Source organism: Leptonychotes weddellii, chromosome 4, assembly GCF_054177405.1.
Source record: "Leptonychotes weddellii isolate Sample4059 chromosome 4, ASM5417740v2, whole genome shotgun sequence".
In the NCBI taxonomy this organism is placed as follows: Eukaryota; Metazoa; Chordata; class Mammalia; order Carnivora; family Phocidae; genus Leptonychotes; species Leptonychotes weddellii.
In genome coordinates, this window is record NC_138372.1 from 38455873 (window position 1) to 38473890 (window position 18018).

General features: G+C 46.2%; 1 protein-coding gene across 1 annotated transcript; it reads left to right on the forward strand.

The window, feature by feature from the left end:
- The first annotated feature begins 9736 nt into the window (after window positions 1–9736).
- On the forward strand, window positions 9737–17480 carry GPX7 (glutathione peroxidase 7). Its single transcript, XM_006730717.3, has 3 exons — window positions 9737–10220; window positions 14988–15249; window positions 16842–17480. Exons 1-3 carry the CDS (start codon window positions 9861–9863, stop codon window positions 17003–17005), a joined length of 786 nt encoding a protein of 261 aa, XP_006730780.2. The 5' UTR covers window positions 9737–9860; the 3' UTR covers window positions 17006–17480.
- Window positions 17481–18018: the final 538 nt, after the last annotated feature.

Consider the following 18018-nt stretch of genomic DNA (forward strand, 5'->3'; position numbering starts at 1 on the left):
AGTGGTGTCTGGACCAGGCTCCAAGAGCCAATTGTTACATTTTCAGGAATTTTTCCAGCCTCTTGTTAAACACAGCCATTATTAAAAATTAAATTATATAAATTTAAAATTAAATAAATTCTATTAAAAACAAAGGTAATGTTCAAAACTCATCACTTTTTTTTTTAAGATTTCATTTATTTATTTGAGAGACAAAGCACAAGCAGGGGGAGGGGCAGAGGGAGAGGGAGAAACAGACTCCCCACCCAGCGGGGAGCGCGATGCAGGGCCTGATCCCAGGACCCCGACATCATGACTGGAGCCGAAGTCAGATGCTCAACCAAGTCACCCAGGCACCCCAAAACTCATCGCTTTCCTATATTTTATTATTACCTATGCTCTTGGTGTTATTTACATCTATTCTCTCTGTATTATAGAAATACTATTTAATGGTGTGCTATTCTTGCATCTCTTCTTAACTCCACATTCAGTGACACCATGTTGGTATAGCTCTGAAACAAGCCATGGTGAGAGCATTACGCTGCAGAAATTGGCAAATGCTACCAATCAGAGTATGACTTGTTACTCTGTTGATTGCCTATACCTAAGAAAGTGATGTAAAAAATATTAATAATGCAGATTAAATTTAGATTGCATTGTGTCTGTAGCTATCACACTGTAAGTAACATAAAAAAAATTTGAGGAACTATTCTTCCAGGGTTGGAAAACAACTATCTGAGTCAACAAAGCAGTAATTTGTGTTATTGACTAGTGAAGTTCCAACATAAGTCTTTGTCGTTTCGTTTTCATCTTACTATTTTAAAGATTTTATTTTTTTCTATTTATTTATTTGAAAGAGAGAGAAAGAGAGAGAGCAAGTGGTAAGAGGGGCGGAGAGAGAGGGAGAGAATCCCAAGAATACTCAGTGCCAAGTAAGGAGCCTGACACAGGGCTGCATCCCATGGCACCAAGACCGTGACCTGAGCCAAAGCCAAGAGTAGGACGCCCAATCAACTGAGCCACCCAGGCACACCTACTTTCATCCTACTATTAATGTAAGCAAATATCAACCAATATTCACCTTAGAACTATACTTTTTTAATTTTAATTTAACTCTACTATAGTTAACATACAATGTTATATCAGTTTCAGGTGTACAATATAGTGATTCATCAATTCTATATGTTCCTCAGTGCTCATCACTGTAAGTATGCTCTTAATCCCCTTCCCTATTTCACCCCTTTGCCCACTCATCTCCCCTCTGGTGACCACCTGTTTGTTCTCTATAGTTGAGAGTCTGCTTTTTGGGTTGTCCCTTTTTTTTTAAATTGTACATTTGAGTGAAATCATATGGTATTAGTCTTTCTCTGACTTATTTTGCTTAGCATACTACTCAAGAGGTCATTTTCTTTTTTTTTTTTTAAGATTTTATTTACTTATTGGACAGAGAGAGACACAGCGAGAGAGGGAACACAAGCAGGGGGAGTGGGAGAGGGAGAAGCAGGCTTCCCGCTGAGCAGGAAACCTGATGTAGGGCTCGATCCCAGGACCCTGAGATCATGACCTGAGCCGAAGGCAGACGCTTAACGACTGAGCCACCCAGGCGCCCCAAGAGGTCATTTTCATTACATGCGTTGCAAATGGCAAAATTTCATTCTTTTTTATGGCTGAACCTTGGAACAAGTATTGTTCCGCAATTGCAACCATTAGTTGGCTACAGATACAAATTTGGCAAAAATCGTGGTGCCTGGCTGGCTCAGTCCGTAGAGCACAAGACTCGATCTTGGGGTCGTGAATCCGGGCCCCATGTTGGATGTAGAGATTCCTTAAATAAATAACTTTAAAAATTCATTAAAAAAAAATAAACAAGCGAACAAACAAGTTCGGCAAAAATTGATGAAGGCATTCTGTGAGAATAAATTGGCCATATGGAATTTATGATAAGGAGAATTATATAAAGTCCTCCCTTGCCTGAGGCTTTGCCTTCTGCAGTATCACTTATCCAGGTCAACTGTAGTCTGGGAAAAGTCCTGTTTCTGATGTACCATCAGGAGGTCAATAGTCGCTTAACACTACATCACAAATGCCTAGTCATTCCCCCCACTTCCTCTCATCATATAGGCATTTTATTATCTCACATCATCACAAGAAGGGTGAATATAAAAGAGGATGTCGACTACCTGCATTGTGACCTTAGTCTGTGCTTTCACACTGATGAAGTTCCTCTTTCCCACTCATCTCTTAACTCAGGCAAAAGACCCTGCGGGCAAAGCATCCCCTGATGGGAGCCCAAACTACCCCTCAAGCAATGAGGACTGCCCTGAGCCAGCAAGATCCTGCCGGTGATTGACCTCAAGATAATGATCAACCTGACCTTTACTGTGCACCTGCATGTACCCACCCACACCGTCCCACATTTTCCTTATAGAAACCTATAAATATTTTCCACACTTCGGAGACAGGCTTTCCGACACACCGGAAAACGCTGTCTTCCCGGTGTTGGCCTCTCTGAAATAAACTCCTTTCTTGTTTGACCACCTTTCATCTCTCTGCCTTTGGATTTTCTCAGCAACAAGTGGCCAAACTCAGTCTGTTTGGGACCCCTGGACCCAGGTGCTCTTGTACCCCTGAGCCCTGACTACAAATACAGTACAAGATGTTTTGAGAGGACCACATTCACGTAACTTTTATACTATATTGTTATAATTGTTCTATTTTATTATTTGTACTTGTTAATCTCTTACTGCGCCTATTTTATAAATTAAACTCTCTCAGGTATGTGTGTATAGGAAAAAACAGTTTTGTTTTGTTTTCTTTAGGGGGGCAGAGGGAAAGGAAGAGAAGCTGACTCCCCATTGAGCACGGAGTCTAACATGGCTCAATCCCACGACACTGAGATCATGACCTGAGCCGAAATCAAGATTCAGGTGCTTAAACAACTGAGCCCCCCAGGCATACCAAAACATAATTGTTTTGTTTTTTTAAAAAAAGATTTTCTTTCTTTATTTGACAGAGAGATAGAGAGCACAAGTAGGCAGAATGGCAGGCAGAGGGAGAGGGAGAAGCAGGCTCTCCGCTGAGCAGGGAGCCGGATGTGGGGCTTGATCCCAGGACCCCAGGATCATGACCTGAGCCAAAGGCAGCTGCTTAACCGACTGAGCCACCCAGGCGTCCCCCAAAACAGTTTTATATAGGGTTCAGTACTACCCTTGGATTCAGACATCTGCTGTGGGTCTTGGAATGTATCTCCCACAGATGGAGAACTACTAATTTTATTATTTGTGAATTGTGTGCTATATGTCCATTTATAATAAATTTATATAGGCATACACACACACACACACACACACACACACACACCCCTTTTTTCCTTGGAGAACCAGTTGTCAAACATTTACCAGCATACCACTACTAATAAGCAACTCCAGAACTGAGCTCTTGATTTTCCATCCCAAACCAGTTGCCATTGTAGGCATCTTCATTTCAATTAATGGCAAAACTTAATTTTTCCAGTTGCTCTGGGCAAAACCTTAAAAAGTCATCCACGACTCTTCTCTCTCATACCCTACATCGAATTATCAGGAAATCCTTTTGCCTCTACTTTCAAAATATATTTAGAATCTGACCACTCTGCACCACCTCCACTGACATCACTCTAGTCTAAGCCTATGTTTTCCTTCACATGGATTATTGCAAAAGCCTCCTGACTGGTCTCCTTACTTCAGTGCTGCAGTCAGAGTGATTCTGTTAAAATATGAATTAGAAATGCCATTCCCCTGCTTAAAACTCTTTTTTTTCTTTTTTCATTTTTTTTTAAAGACTTTACTTATTTATTTGAGAGTGAGAAACCGCGTGCGCACATGTGTCCGCACACGCGCGCGAGAGAGAAAGCACGAGCGGGGGAGGAGCAGAGGGAGAGGGACAAGCAGACTCCAAGCCGAGCACAGAGCTCCGTGCTGGGCTCAGTCCCACTGATGAGGGAGCAGAAGGCAAGCTGAGGGCGAAACACAAGCTGACACTCCGCAATCCCCCCACTCCCAGGGGGGCTATACGTGACATTCCTCAGGCACTCCTGGCCGCCCTAAAGCTAAGGGAAGGAAAAACAAATGGTTAACTGATAGAGATCACAGTCCAGTAAACCAGGAGTCTCCCTCAGTTACAAACGTCTTAGGGATTTACAAGAAAAAAAGCATTGTTACCAATAACCTAACTTCCAGAAGGAAATTCCCAACTATCTTAATGTTAATGCTTTACTAGAGGGAAAAACCACCTTAACTTGACAAGGACAAGGCCTCTAGTATTTTGTAGGTCCTCTTTAGCATACAAAAGTTTTTTTTTTTTTTTAATTTTATTTATTTATTTGACAGAGAGAGGGAGAGAGCACAAGCAGGGGGAACAGTAGAGGAGGGAGAGGGAAAAGCAGGCTTCCTGCTGAGCAGGGAGCCCGACGTGGCTCAATCCCAGGATCCTGGGATTATGACCCAAGCGGAAGGTAGAGGCTTAACCATCTGAGCCACAAAAGTTCTTCTGAAAACCTCCCTTTTCCTTATGTATATAATCAGTCACCCCGCAGAACCCCAGGGCAGCCCCTCTTTCTGCCCACTGAGTCCTGTCCCGGGGCTTTGATAAAACCACCTTTTTTGCACCAAAGATGTCTCAAGAATTCTTTCTTGGCCATTGGCTCCGGACCTCACCAACATTCTAAAACTGTATCACCACGACTCTGAAATCATGACCTGAGCCGAAATTAAGAGTCGGATGCTCAATGGATTGAGCCACCCAGGCGCCCCACCTGCTTAAAACTCTTTAATGGCTTAACATCTCAGATTCCAAGCCAATGTCTTTACAATGGCTTGTAAGGCCCTGCGGTATCGGCCTGCTCCCATCCCATTACCTCTCTAGCATCATCCCCGGCTACTCTTCCCCTCATCCGCTCCACTCCAGCCACACTAGCCTCTTTGCTGTTCTCCAAACACACCTGCATGCTCCTGCTACAGGGCCTGTGGACTTGCTGTTTCCTCTATTTGGAATGTCGCTCTTCTACTAATTCTCCCCATTGCTCTCTTTCTTCAGGTCTTTGCTCAAATGCCACTTTCTCAGTGAGGCCTCCTGATCATTTGAATTAAAGCTGCAAAATCCCTCCCACTCCCCCGCCCTCCCTTCACCACCACATTCTCTATCCCTCTCCCCAGTTACCACCATCTAATGTACTATATGCTTCATATTATACATTTTAGTTATTATTCTTTTTCCCCCTACAAGAATGTAAGTTCAAGAACTATTGTCTTTTTTTTTTTTTTTTTTGGTCTGTCCTATTGACTACTATATTCCTAACCCTTAAAATGTGTTTTGTTGGGGTGCCTGGGTGGTTCAGTCAGTTAAGCGTCTGCCTTCAGCTCAGGTAATGATCCCAGGGTCCTGGAATCAAGCCCTGCATCGGGCTCCCTGCTCAGTCGGGAATCTACTTCTCCCTCTCCCTCTGCCTCTGCTGCCCCCCTGCTTGTGCTCTCTCTCTCTGTCAAATAAATAAATACAATCTTGGGGAAAAAAATGTGTTTTGTAGATAGTAGGTGATCAATAATTTGAGGAATGAACAAAACATTAATGAGTATTCTAAATACCCATAAAAAGCTTCTTTGAGCTTATTATTGGGAAGAGGAGTACAGGATATCCAGGAGTGAGTCCCTTACCCTTTCAGGCACTCAGCTAACTGTGTGTGCATTTGTGTGTGCCCATGGGTCTCCCACTTATATAGATACACCACCTGGAAATAGCGGTGCTCTTTCAGAAACACAAAAAACTCACAGTGGACTGAAAATAAAATGACAAACTATACACTGATAGCGAAAATCAATAGCATCTCATATCAGATTCTAGCATAGACAAGTAATAAAAGTCACCAGAAGGTTTAAGAAAAATAAATATATTTACTGATTAGCTAGTGTATGCCAGGGGGACAATGATGATTCTGATATGGTCCAGCCTGCCTCAATGGCTGCTGGGGAAGATAGCCATGGAAACAGACAACTACACAATATTATCACCAGCCCACCAAGAGGAAAATGTACTAGCTCCAAAGGCATTAGAGAAGAGAGAGTGATTAAGTGCAGTACCAGAGGAGGGTGATATCTGACCTGGGTTCCCAAACATGAATAGGGAAGGAAGACAGGCCCCAGAAGAGAAATTTAAGTAAGAATCATCATCACTGGGCGCCTGGGTGGCTCAGTTGGTTAGGAGACTGCCTTCGGCTCGGGTCATGATCCCGGAGTCCTGGGATCGAGTCCCGCATCGGGCTCCCTGCTCAGCGAGGAGCCTGCTTCTCCCTCTGACCCTCCCCGCCTCATGTACTCTCTCTCTCATTCTCGCTCTCTCAAATAAATAAATCTTTAAAAAAAAAAAAAGAATCATCATCACTATTTTTTTTTTTCCAGCTTAGTAGAAATGCCTACCTATCTGGATTTTAACAGGAAATAGCTTGGCCAAGCTTGCAAAACTCTAAGTTGTATGGAGCAGAATTTGAGAACTCATGGTTATTGGGACATCCAGGGACAGGCTGAGTGAAAGGGACAGATGGCAGGAAGGGAGATCAACATCTTCATGGGGCAGAGCAAAGCGGGAGCCATTTAATACCATAGAAGCATCACAGGCCCGAGGCTCCCACGGTGGAGGTGGGGGAGGGAGTGGGAATGGCAGGAGCACCTTATTTCTGTCTTGGCTCTTGCCAGGAGCACCTTTTCTCCTTTTCCTCCTCTCCTTGATAATGTTGTCTGCTCTTGAAGAGAGAGGCCACCTTGGCAGTTCAGAAAGTGCCCATGTTCTGAATTTGAAGGCCTGGATTTGAGTTTCATTAACTATGTGATCTTGTGCCCACCTTTCAAAACTTTGCTTGTCACAGCATAGAGTGAAGTCCAAGCTCCTTGGCTTGGCACTTAAGACCCTTCTCCATCTGGCCCCTGATGACCACATCAATCTCACCTACCCTCTACCCTTCTCATCCCAACAGCCAAGCAGACTCTTGTGAAGACTCTGTGCCTTCACAGACGCCGCTCTCTCAGGCTGACATTTTGCCCTCTCCTTCCCCAAACTGGAGAATTCCCACTCCTCTTTGAAGACAGGATTCTAGTGTTACCACCTCCAGGAAGACTTTCCTGACTACTAAGTTAGCAACTGCCTCTAGGCCTTAAAAACCCAGAGTTTCCTTTACCTCAGTGCCTAGAACACATGTGCTCGTTCCTGTTTCTATCCACTCTCTTGGGAACATCCAGAGGGATCTTTCTACATCCTTAGACTCCCCTGCTTTAAATAACAACAACAGTGGGCACCTGCGTGGCTCAGTCAGCTAAGCGTTGACTCTTGATTTCAGCTCAGGTCCTGATCTCAGGGTCATGATTCAAGACCCATGCTGGGTGTGGATCCTGCTTAAGATTCTTTCTTTCCCTTTGCCCCTCCTCTCCCCTTCTAAAAGGAAAAAAAAAGATACATAAATAACAACAATAACCCATTACCCTCATTTCTTGGCTTAAAGACCATACTCTTTACCGGGGCCTACTTGGTACTATGTGACCTCACCCTTACCTGCCGCAGTACCTTCCTCTCTCACCCTTTGCTCTCTCTGCTCCAGCCAGACTAGCCTTCTTTGCTTCTCAATGCACCGTGTTTCTCTCTCCCTCAGGACCTTTGCACTTGCTTTCTTGCTTCAACTGGGTACTTTCTACTTACTCTTCAGAGTGCAGCTCAAACTTTCTTTCCTCTGGGAAGCCCTCCTTGCCTACCTCCCCTTCCCCCACCAGGCTAGTTTAGGTGGTACTTAACACAGTAGTAATTATAGACCTATTTATGAATTAGTTAATACCCTGTCTCCCCCTGGGTAGGGACCATGCTGTCTTGTTCATCACTGCCTAAGAGGCACCTAGAGCAGAACCTGGCATAGACCAGGTGCTCAATAAGTGTTTGTTGAGTGGCTGTAGGAGTGCTTAGCCCTTACCACATTACATCAAATCTCCAGTTTACCTGGTTTCTCATGAAAGAGGACTTCGGCTGCCTCCATTTTGACCTCGAATTTTCCACTTGGGTTCTTTTTTCCAGTTTGTCTCTTGGCTCAGATGGAAGACCTTCCAGGCAAAGGGACCCAAGCCACCCCTTCAAGCAATCAGGACTGCCCTGAGCCAGCAAGACCCTGACCATGACTGACTCCAAGACAATGATCAGTTTGACTGCCACTGCCTACCTGCATGTACCCACCCACTTTTGCCCCACATTTTCCATATATAAACCTGGAAGTACTTTTGGCACTTTGGAGACCGTCTTCGAGACTCCAGTCCTCTGTCTTCCCGGTGTTGACCTTACTGAAATAAACTCCTTTCTCGTTGCACCACCACTCATCTCTTTGCCTTTGGATTTTGTCAGTAACAAGTGGCCCAACTTGGTCTGTTTGGGGCCCCTGGAGCCAGGTGCTCTTGCACCCCTGCGCCCCGGCTACACTCTCACAGCAGCCTGTGAGCTCCTGAAGAACTAGTACAGCATCAGCACCCAGCACCATGCTGGGCACTTTGTGGGGCTCAGTCAGGGTTTTCTGAGTATGGGAGACACTGTGATGTGCTGCTCAGATTCCCCATCAGTTAACAGCTGAGACACCAACTGCTGGGAGGGCTGTCAGTGGAAAGCCTTTGACTATCGGCCCCTCCAGGGACAGAGTCACCTTGGCCCCTGTCACGCCCCTTCCCAGATGGCCCCCATCCAGCGACTGGTGAAGCAGAGATATAAAGCCCTGGCCTGGCCATTTTTAGCTTATCTGGGGCTTACTCTGATGGGCCATTCTAGCTCCAGAGTCTGCATGGGGTCAGCCAAGACTGTCCTTGGGCCTGCAAGGAGCTCCGGACTTGGGCCCACTCCTGTTCCCTCCCTCCCTTCCACAGGTGTTGATTCCAAGGGTGCGCCCTCATAAATTCCTTCATGGTAACCTCCATTTCAGAATCTGCTTCCCCAAAACCCAACCTGCAACAGGCCCTCTGTCTTCTCTTCCCTTTCTCCATGCCATCTCTTTCAGGGAACATATATTCATTCACCTAAAGTTTGTAGGCACCATTCCGCTGACAAAGCATTTTGAAGTGATATGGACCAGGAGCAGTCAAGAAAGAATTCTTGAGACATTTTCGGTGCAAAAAGGTGGTTTTATTAAGGCACGGGGACAGGACCCGTGGACAGAAAGAGCTGCACTGGGGTTGTGAGGAGTGACTGATGATACCCTTTTTAGTTAGTGGGGGTTAGGGATGGCGACAGTCTCTAAGGAATTTGGAAGTAAAGCTTTCAGGACCTTGAGGGGGCTAGCTGCTGCTAAGATCAGTTTATTTACTACTGCCTAGTAAAACATCAGTCATGAGACCCTTCAGATGTCTATCAATGGGCCATATGCTCAGGAGGTAACTGCAAATATATCTTGGGGAGTGTTTACAGCTATCGGGGAAAGTGACACTAATAAGAGCAAAGCTATAAGGTAAAGCAATAAAGGAAGTCCTTGAGAGAGCTGTAGGGAGTGTTACAATCCGTAAGCGTCAGGGATTCTGCCTGCAGACCCCCAGCAGCAGCAAAGTCTGGCCTGTTTCTTTTTCTCCCGTCAATTTCACCTCCATTTTTCTATTACTCCCATTCTATATTGTCCGGGTGCGTCAGGAAGGGAGGCTAGCTAGCTCCACTGAACAGATGGAGAAGCTGAAGCCCAGAGAAGTGGCGTGACCAGCTTAAGGCCACTGAGCTCATTAAAAGTCGAGCTCTCAGATCCAGTTTTTCACCTTCCTTTCCCTACCAAGTCGCCGCATCCTGCAACGAGACGGAGCCTCACCGCAACTGCTCAGAATGGTCTCAGTGGTCAGAATCCCCAAACCATGACTCTGGGGTCGGAGAACCGGCGCGCAGTCGGACGCTCCCGCGGTGCAGGCGGGGAGACTGAGGTCCAGAGCCGGGTGCTCCAGCGCCAGCGGGGCAGAAAGCGAGGGGGCGCGTCCAGCGTCCCCAGCCGCCCGGCGCCGGAGCCGCCTCCGCCCGCCCCCCACGCTGGGTCCCCCCGCCTCGATTTTGCCCTCTCAGCGCCGCCAGCTCGGGAGCCAGTCATGGTGGCTGCAGTGGTGGCGGCGTGGCTGCTCCTGTCGGCCGCGGTCTGCGCTCAGCGGGAACAGGACTTCTACGACTTCAAGGCGGTCAACATCCGGGGCAAGTTGGTGTCACTGGAGAAGTACCGCGGCTCGGTGAGTGTTCGCCCGCGGGGCCTCGGCGCCGCCCAGACAAGGCCTGGTGCTCGAGCCCCGCGGCCCGCGACCATGCGTGTGTGGCTCCGAGGGGGCTCCGCAGCCGTGCCCTGGCTCCCACCATCCCAGGCATTCCCCACGGGGTGCAGCGCCCCCAGATCCTGCTCTGGGTCTGTCCCGCGACGACGTGGCAGGGCCCCGGCGCGCAGTGAAACCCAAAACTCTCCCAGCCGACGCCGATTTCCCTCCCAGCGACTTTGGGCTTTGGAGTCCGGACCTCTCCCAGAGGCTGCTCGCCTCGGCCCAGCCTTTGTCATGCACGGGTCAGAAAGAAACCCTAGCATCCTGCCGCCTTTGTCTCTCCCACCCCCAGTTTCCGCGTCCGGGAGCTGGGATTGTTGCTGATAATTGAGTCCAATGTGAGCATTGGGAAAATGAATGTGCAGTGCAGGGGGGAGTTATCAGTTCAGATGCACGGGGACCTTACACAGATCTTCCTTTAGACGGGACACTAGAGGAAAGGAAGGTATTTGCATAGGGTCACACAGCTCTAGAAAGCACAGAGCTTGGAGGAGAATCACCCATCCATCTGTGGACTTCTCTAGGCAAACTCCTAAGATGGCAGCTGGGGCTGAGCTATAAGAGTCACCCGGGCTAACTGCTGTCTCCTTATCAAGAGGGAATCTCAGCTGAGAGAGGACTCAGAGAGAAAATGTGCCTGGGTGAGTCTTTGAAACAAGAGTGAGTTTTGGCAAGACCAAGAAGAGCATTCCAGGCAAAGAATTGTTCATACCAAGGCTCAGAAGCAAACAGCAGGAAGGATGGAGGAGGGATGTGTGGGCTTCAAGCATTCTGCTTGCAGGAGTATAAAGCATGAGGCTTAGTGGTAGAAGATGAGGCTGAAGTGAGTAGGTACCGCCCGAGGGGCCTCAAACACTATATTCAGAGGCCTAGATACTGCACTGTGTGTAATGAAGAGCGCTCAAAGTCCATTTCTCAAGATGGACCTGAGACAAAAAGAAGAAGAAGAAAAGATGAACCTAGGTAGGGCCTTGGTGTGGGAAAGGTGAAGAGTTGGTAATGGACACATAGGTACAGCATCCAGATTTGGAAGGACCACACAAAAATGGCTATCAGCATTCTTCTCCTGGGAGGAAGTCTTTAGTGAAGAAAGCACTTTCTAAACCTTAAAATGCCCAGTTACGCTGGGAGTCCTGGAGGTAATATTCCTTGTCCTGATTGTCCCCCAAGGTGTTGTGAATTTCAAATGAGATGACAGTGTGGAAGTGATGTGGGAAACAAAGGCAAAAGAAAAAATTAAATTTCCTTACTGCCTACAGCCCATCGACAAGTCTTGAAACAGGTAGAGTGACCTTCTTCTAGGAATTCAGCTGCCTCGCTGACACTTTGCTAAGGACAAAAGGCAATCTTAGCCTGACCCCCCAGGATCCTGTGAATCTACTTTAACATATAAAAATTTCCTTGGAAACTTCCTGTATCTCTACCCTCCAAGATAGATGTTAGCAATCATCCTCCAAGCCAATGACCCACTGATACACATCTGAAGGATCTCATGACTGAATTTTTACTAAACAGTAATAAATGAACTTTTCCCAACAACAGCTAGCCCCCTCAGGATCCTGGAAACCTTGTTTCCAAATTACCTTGGAGGCTTGTGCTATCCCTAACCCCCTCTCAACCTGAAAGTATATAATCAGCCACTCCTCATGACCCCAGAGCAGCTCTTTCTGCCCATTGGTTCTGTCCTCATGCTTGAATAAAAGCACCTTTTTGCACCAAAGACATCTCAAGAATTCTTTCTTGGCTGTCATCTCCGAACCTCAACATTTTCCTACATCAGAAGCACTTGGTAACGTGCTCTGTACCTGTGTTTGGTGGGCCCCAGCAGGAAACTCATTCAGGACTGAGGACAAAGAACCTGTAAGAGTAGGGCCCATTCCCAGTCAGGTCTCTCCTTCCTTCTAGTGCAACTTGACAGAGAGTCCCAGATTAGCACTTAACCAGCTCTGCTATTCATTCATTCATTATTATTGAGCACCTACTGTATGCTAAGTTCTAGGCCAGTCCTTGGGATACAGTGGTGAACAAAACAGACAAGTTTCCACTTTAATAGAGCTTATGAAATGGAAAAGAGAGAGACAATAAACAGAGAAATGAAGAAGGTAATTCCTTGTACAGTGGTACTAAGTGCTACGACATAAATAAAACAAAGTCTATTTATTTTCAGAAGTAATGAGGCACTCAGAATGTGAGGAAGAGAAATTCTGGAGAAAAATGACCCAGAGAAGTGATCCCAGAATTCTGAGTGTTTTAATACTCTAGGTCATTGGTAAATCCTTAAAAGCATGGGAGTGAGAAGCCAAGAAATCAATCCGAAAGAAAGTGAAACAAACAAAAAGAACAAAGTCACATACCTACTAAGAGATAGAGTCAGAATTTGAACCCAGGCAGTTCAGCTCCAAAGCCCAAGCCCTTAACTGCCAGGTTTAAATGGAAACCAGGAATAGTCAGTCCAGGGAAGCTGTAAAGGATTCTGTGAGTTAACCCAAGCTGGATCTACCATTTAGACAGTAGAGTCATTCATTCACTTGTAAATAATTACTGGCTCATTATGTGTATTTTACCACAGTCTTTTTAAAAAATTGAAAAAGGTTTACTGGCTCCCAGTACCTGCGTGGCACTGGGTCCAACCCTGGAGACAAAGCCATGAGCAAGATTGTATGGTTTGTGCCCTCAGGCTATATGGGAAGGCTGTCATTTAGACCAGTGTTGAGTATGGATGAATAGGTGACCACTTGCGAATGTGCTTGTCTAGGGTGTGAGCTTATGTACATGTGGGCCTGAGTGTATCGTGTGTGCAAATGATTTGTTTACTTCTATGCGCACACCTGAGTCTATATCTATGTTTGGATATACATATATGTAAATTAACTATGTGTATTTGGGTGTGTCTGTCTATCCTTGTTTTGGTCACTTTAAGGATAAACTTTTTGGTTTCAGGTATGGAACTTGAAGCAGAATTTCCCTCCTTCCAAAAGAGTGGGCAGACGCATAAGATGTAGGTTAAAAATAAGCAACCTTTGGGGCACCTGGGTGGCTCAGATGGTTAAGCGTCTGCCTTCAGCTCAGGTCATGATCCCAGCGTCCTGGGATCGAGCCCCGCATCGGGCTCCCTGCTCAACGGGGAGCCTGCTTCTCCCTCTCCCTCTGCCTCTCTCCCTGCTCATGCTCTCTCTCTCTCTCTCTGTGTCTCAAATGAATAAATAAAATCTTTAAAAAAATAAAATAAAATAAGCAACCTTTAATGTTCTCATGGCCCAGGGATCCAGCAGAGAAGAGGAAGACCGCTAACTAGGGAAGGGAGTTAAGGGTCCTAGTTTCTTACCACCACAGGCAGAATATGACATGCTGACACAAATGAGGGAGGCTGTCCTAATGGCCTGTGGCCCCATAGGATGGGTCCTTCCTTATCTGGTGAAGGCAGGGTAGGGGAGTTATAACTGAACGGTTCTCATCATCTAGCCAAGTAGTTCTCAACTACTCTAGGAGACATACAGCAATGTTTGGAGACATTTTTGACTGTCAAAACTAGACATCCAGTGGGTAAAGGCCAGGGATGATGCTAAACTTCCTACAATGAATAGGACAGCCCCCACACAATAAAGAATTATCTGGCCCAGAATGTCCATAGTGCTGAGGTTGAGAAACCCTGTGTAGCCTGAGCAGTTTGTGCCTGTGCATGTCCAGTGCCAGGCTGCCTCTGGGAGTGGCCCTCTTTACTGAACCAGCTAGTATAATCCCTGCTCTTCCAAAAAAGTGGCCAAAGGGATGGGGCTGGGCTGCCCAGACACAGGGTAAGATTTAAGAATTCTTTAACAATGTATAACTAGAAGCTAAAAACAGCCTTGGTGCCAAAGTTCTAATTGCAGTATTATAATTGAGTTCCATCAGCCAGCTTTGTATTTATCACCTAAAGGCTATAAATAAATGCATTTATTATAAGGTGATAATAAATGTAAGGATTAGTCTAGTGACTCAAGAAAGTGATATTTGTGTGCTGGAGGGAGAGGGGCAAAATGGGATGGATTGCCATGGGGTCCTTTTATGAAGAAAACCCATGTCTGTCTATATACCCATGCAGGTGACTGTGTATGTGTGCACATTAACTTACTCATTCAGCACACACTTTCTGCTTTCTTTTCCATATGTCAAGCCCAGGCGTGAAGCAGACATAGCTCCTGCCTTCAGTGGGTTCACAGTGGGTTTATTACAAGGGAGACCATGTAAAGTGATGAGTGCCAGTTGACTGAGCCAGAAATTGAACCCAGATCTGCCTTTCTCCTCCCCTACATTACCTCGTGATGTGAGCTCACCAGCGTGTGCACCTGTCTCTGTGTATGTGTTGTGTTTGTGGGCATGTGTGATGTGCACTGATGTGTTTTGTATCTTGGGGCATATGCATCCCCATCTATGGATATTGTATTCTTATTCTCATTAATGTTCATGTATGTGTATGCACACATATCTGTAAGCCCCTGCATGTTTGATTTCATTTGTGCCTGCATGCATGTGTTCATGTATCTGTGAGAAGGTTGCACGCTTATGTATGTATACATTGTGCCCTTGTATACGTGAGAAAGCATTAATTGTTGGGGGGGGTCACTGTGTGGGCAGGTCAGGTCATGTACAAGTGCATGACTCGTCACTGGGTTGTGTATGTGTCTGGGTTTTGTTTTTGCCACCCAGGTGTCCCTGGTGGTGAACGTGGCTAGCGAGTGCGGCTTCACGGACCAGCATTACCGAGCCTTGCAGCAGCTGCAGCGGGACCTGGGGCCCCACCACTTCAATGTGCTTGCCTTCCCCTGCAACCAGTTCGGCCAGCAGGAGCCCGATACCAACAAGGAGATCGAGAGCTTTGCCCGCCGCACCTACGGTGTTTCTTTCCCCATGTTTAGCAAGGTCGCAGTCACAGGCACTGGTGCCCACCCTGCCTTCAAGTACCTGATCCGTGAGTCCTGATCCTTTCCCTCATCTTCCCGTAGCTGGCTGAGGTCATGGCTCCCTGGGGCATGCAAAAGCCACTGGCTGGCTGGGTGACCTGGGGCCCCTTCCAGACCCCTGCATGTAGGTTCATGGTCTGTTCCAGCACTAATCTTTGAGGATGAGCTGAGATGTATTCCTGCCCGAGAATATTACTAACCCCCACCCTGTCCCACTGCCTTGAGGTTCTCCCTCAGAGTTACTCTTGCAAACTTCTCTGGGATCCTGTTTTCATACGCAAGCGTTCTTAAAAGGAGACTGGGCCCTCAGATTTAGTCAATGTGAATTAGTTGAGCTTATGCACTTAGGACAGGGAAACCAAGGCACAGACAGGGGATGCCACATGCCTGGAGAAGGCTGACCAAGATGGCTGACAGGTATCTCCTGTCCTAAGTTAGGGGCCAAGTTTGTAGACCATGGAAGGGAAACCTTCGGAGCCAAAAATACCAGATATTAATATTTCAGAAATAGATCCCTTCTGCACCCTCAGGAGCCTCAGAACCACAAGATGGGGTCATGGGCCAAGCTTGTTATTATAGCCCTCTTTCCTCCCTTGGGCCTTTCTCTTCCGTTGGGGACTCCATTTTTGCCTTCTATTCTATGCTTCTGACTGCCTTCATATCCCTCAGCACCACCCCCGCATTCACCTGGAGGAGTAAATGAAAAACAACAGTGTAGCAAACAAAAGATCCCTTACTGAGGCAGACTTGAATTTTGCTCTATGGGTCAATCCTAATATTTGCTTTTTTCCCCCCGTTTGTTTTTATTAGTACCTTTCCAGTTCCCATAGTTATAGATCAAACCTAACACTGTTTTAGAAGCAACTGGGGAGCTCTTAAAAGTGGTTTAGACTGAGACCTACTGAATCAGAGCCCAAGAATCTGTTTATTTTAACCACCCCCACCATACCACCACCACCACCATGATTCAGATGCAACCAGTCCACAGACTAACATTTGGAAACCATTAAGATTGCATTTGAGAATAGGGTGTAGACTATTCAGTAGTTTGAGATCATTAAGAAAGGAGGACCTGATACTGCTTTATCAAGCATTTCACAGAATCCTACAGTAGTAGTTCTCAACCTTGGGGCCATAGTGGCATCTCCAGGAGAGCTTTTAAATAATACTGATGCCTGAATCTTAACACCAGAGATTCTGATTTAAGTAGACTGGGGGGTGGACTGGGCATCAGGATTTTATTTTATTTTGTTTTAAAGATTTTATTTATTTATTTGAAAGAGACAGAGTGAGAGAGAGTGCGTGCACAGGCGGGGGGAGGGGCAGAGGGAGAGAGGGAGAAGCAGACTCCCCGCTGTGCAATGAGCCCAATTTGGGGCTTGATCCCAGGACCCCGAGATCATGACCTGAGCTGAAGGCAGACGCTTAACTGACTGAGCCACCCAGGTGCCCCATGGCCATCAGGATTTTTTTTAAAGTTCTTTAGTTAATTCTAACTAATAGAACACTGCTTCAAGGGAAGGATGGACACTGGTAGTGGAATTCCAGGAGAGGGGACACAGGGAAGCACACTTTGCTGTCCTTCTTCCTTTTTCTCTAGAGACTTCTGGGAAGGAGCCCACCTGGAACTTCTGGAAGTACCTAGTGGCCCCAGATGGAAAGGTAGTAGGGGCTTGGGACCCAACTGTGTCGGTGGAAGAGATCAGGCCCCAGATCACAGCACTCGTGAGGAAGCTCATCCTGAAGAAGCGAGAAGACTTATAACCACTTTCTCTCCTCTCCCACTGTCCCATCCCAACCCCCCATCCTCCACCTTGAATGGGTGACCAAAGCAAACTCAGTGGTGCTCAATGGTGCTTGGAGGGAGGGCCTATGGACTCTCCTTCCTCCATTTTTATCCCACCTACCCTATCACTCCTATGGGGGAAAATTTCTAGCATTTGGATTATTTGACTCTTAGAACAACCTATAGGAACTCTTGGCCAGTGATAGCTCTTGACCAATGAATCACCAGCCAATAAGAACCTCTAGCCCATGAAAGCATGTGGCAAATAGAAGTATATCAAGCAATAATCTCCTGCCTACTAAGAACTCTGTAAAATGGGACCAATTCCTACCTCACAGGGCTGTTGTGAGGATGAGGATGAAAGATCTATGAAAGTGCCTAGGGCAATGCCAGCTCACTAGGAGGCATTCAATAAATGGTTTTGGTTTTTTGGTTTTTTTTTTTGCATATAAACCACAAAATAACTTGTAATCAATAAAAACTTGTGCCCAACATGAATTTCCAGCCATCAAGAATCCAGGCCAAAGATTTATTTGTTGTTGTAATTGTTGTCCTCTGTATTATTTTTTTTAATTACAAAAGTAATGCAAATAGATTGTAAAATAATACAGGATGATATAAAATAAAAATGAAGATATCCCCCTTATTTTCTATATCTCACTCCCTGGAGGTAAATAAATACTGTTAGCAATTTGGTACAAAGACTTCCTCATTTTTTTTTATCAAGCCAATCATTATTGCCCAATAAGAATTCACTGACCAAAAATACACTATAATAACAAATAGGCAAACAAAGGGCGCTGGGTGGCTCAGTCGTTAAGCGTCTGCCTTCGGCTCAGGTCATGATCCCAGGGTCCTGGGATGGAGCCCCGAATCGGGCTCCCTGCTCGGCGGAAAGCCTGCTTCTCTCTCTCCCACTAACTCCGCTTGTGTTCCCTCTCTCGCTGTGTCTCTGTCAAATAAATAAATAAAATCTTTAAAAAAATAAAAA

Excerpts from the sequence above, each read along its gene's own strand:
- GPX7 (XM_006730717.3), top strand. The coding sequence starts at position 9,861 with ATGACTCTGGGGTCGGAGAACCGGCGCGCAGTCGGACGCTCCCGCGGT. Across the intron at positions 10,221-14,987 it reads TGGAGAAGTACCGCGGCTCG|GTGTCCCTGGTGGTGAACGT; the intron begins GTGAGTGTTCGC and ends TTTGCCACCCAG. Across the intron at positions 15,250-16,841 it reads TGCCTTCAAGTACCTGATCC|AGACTTCTGGGAAGGAGCCC; the intron begins GTGAGTCCTGAT and ends CTTTTTCTCTAG.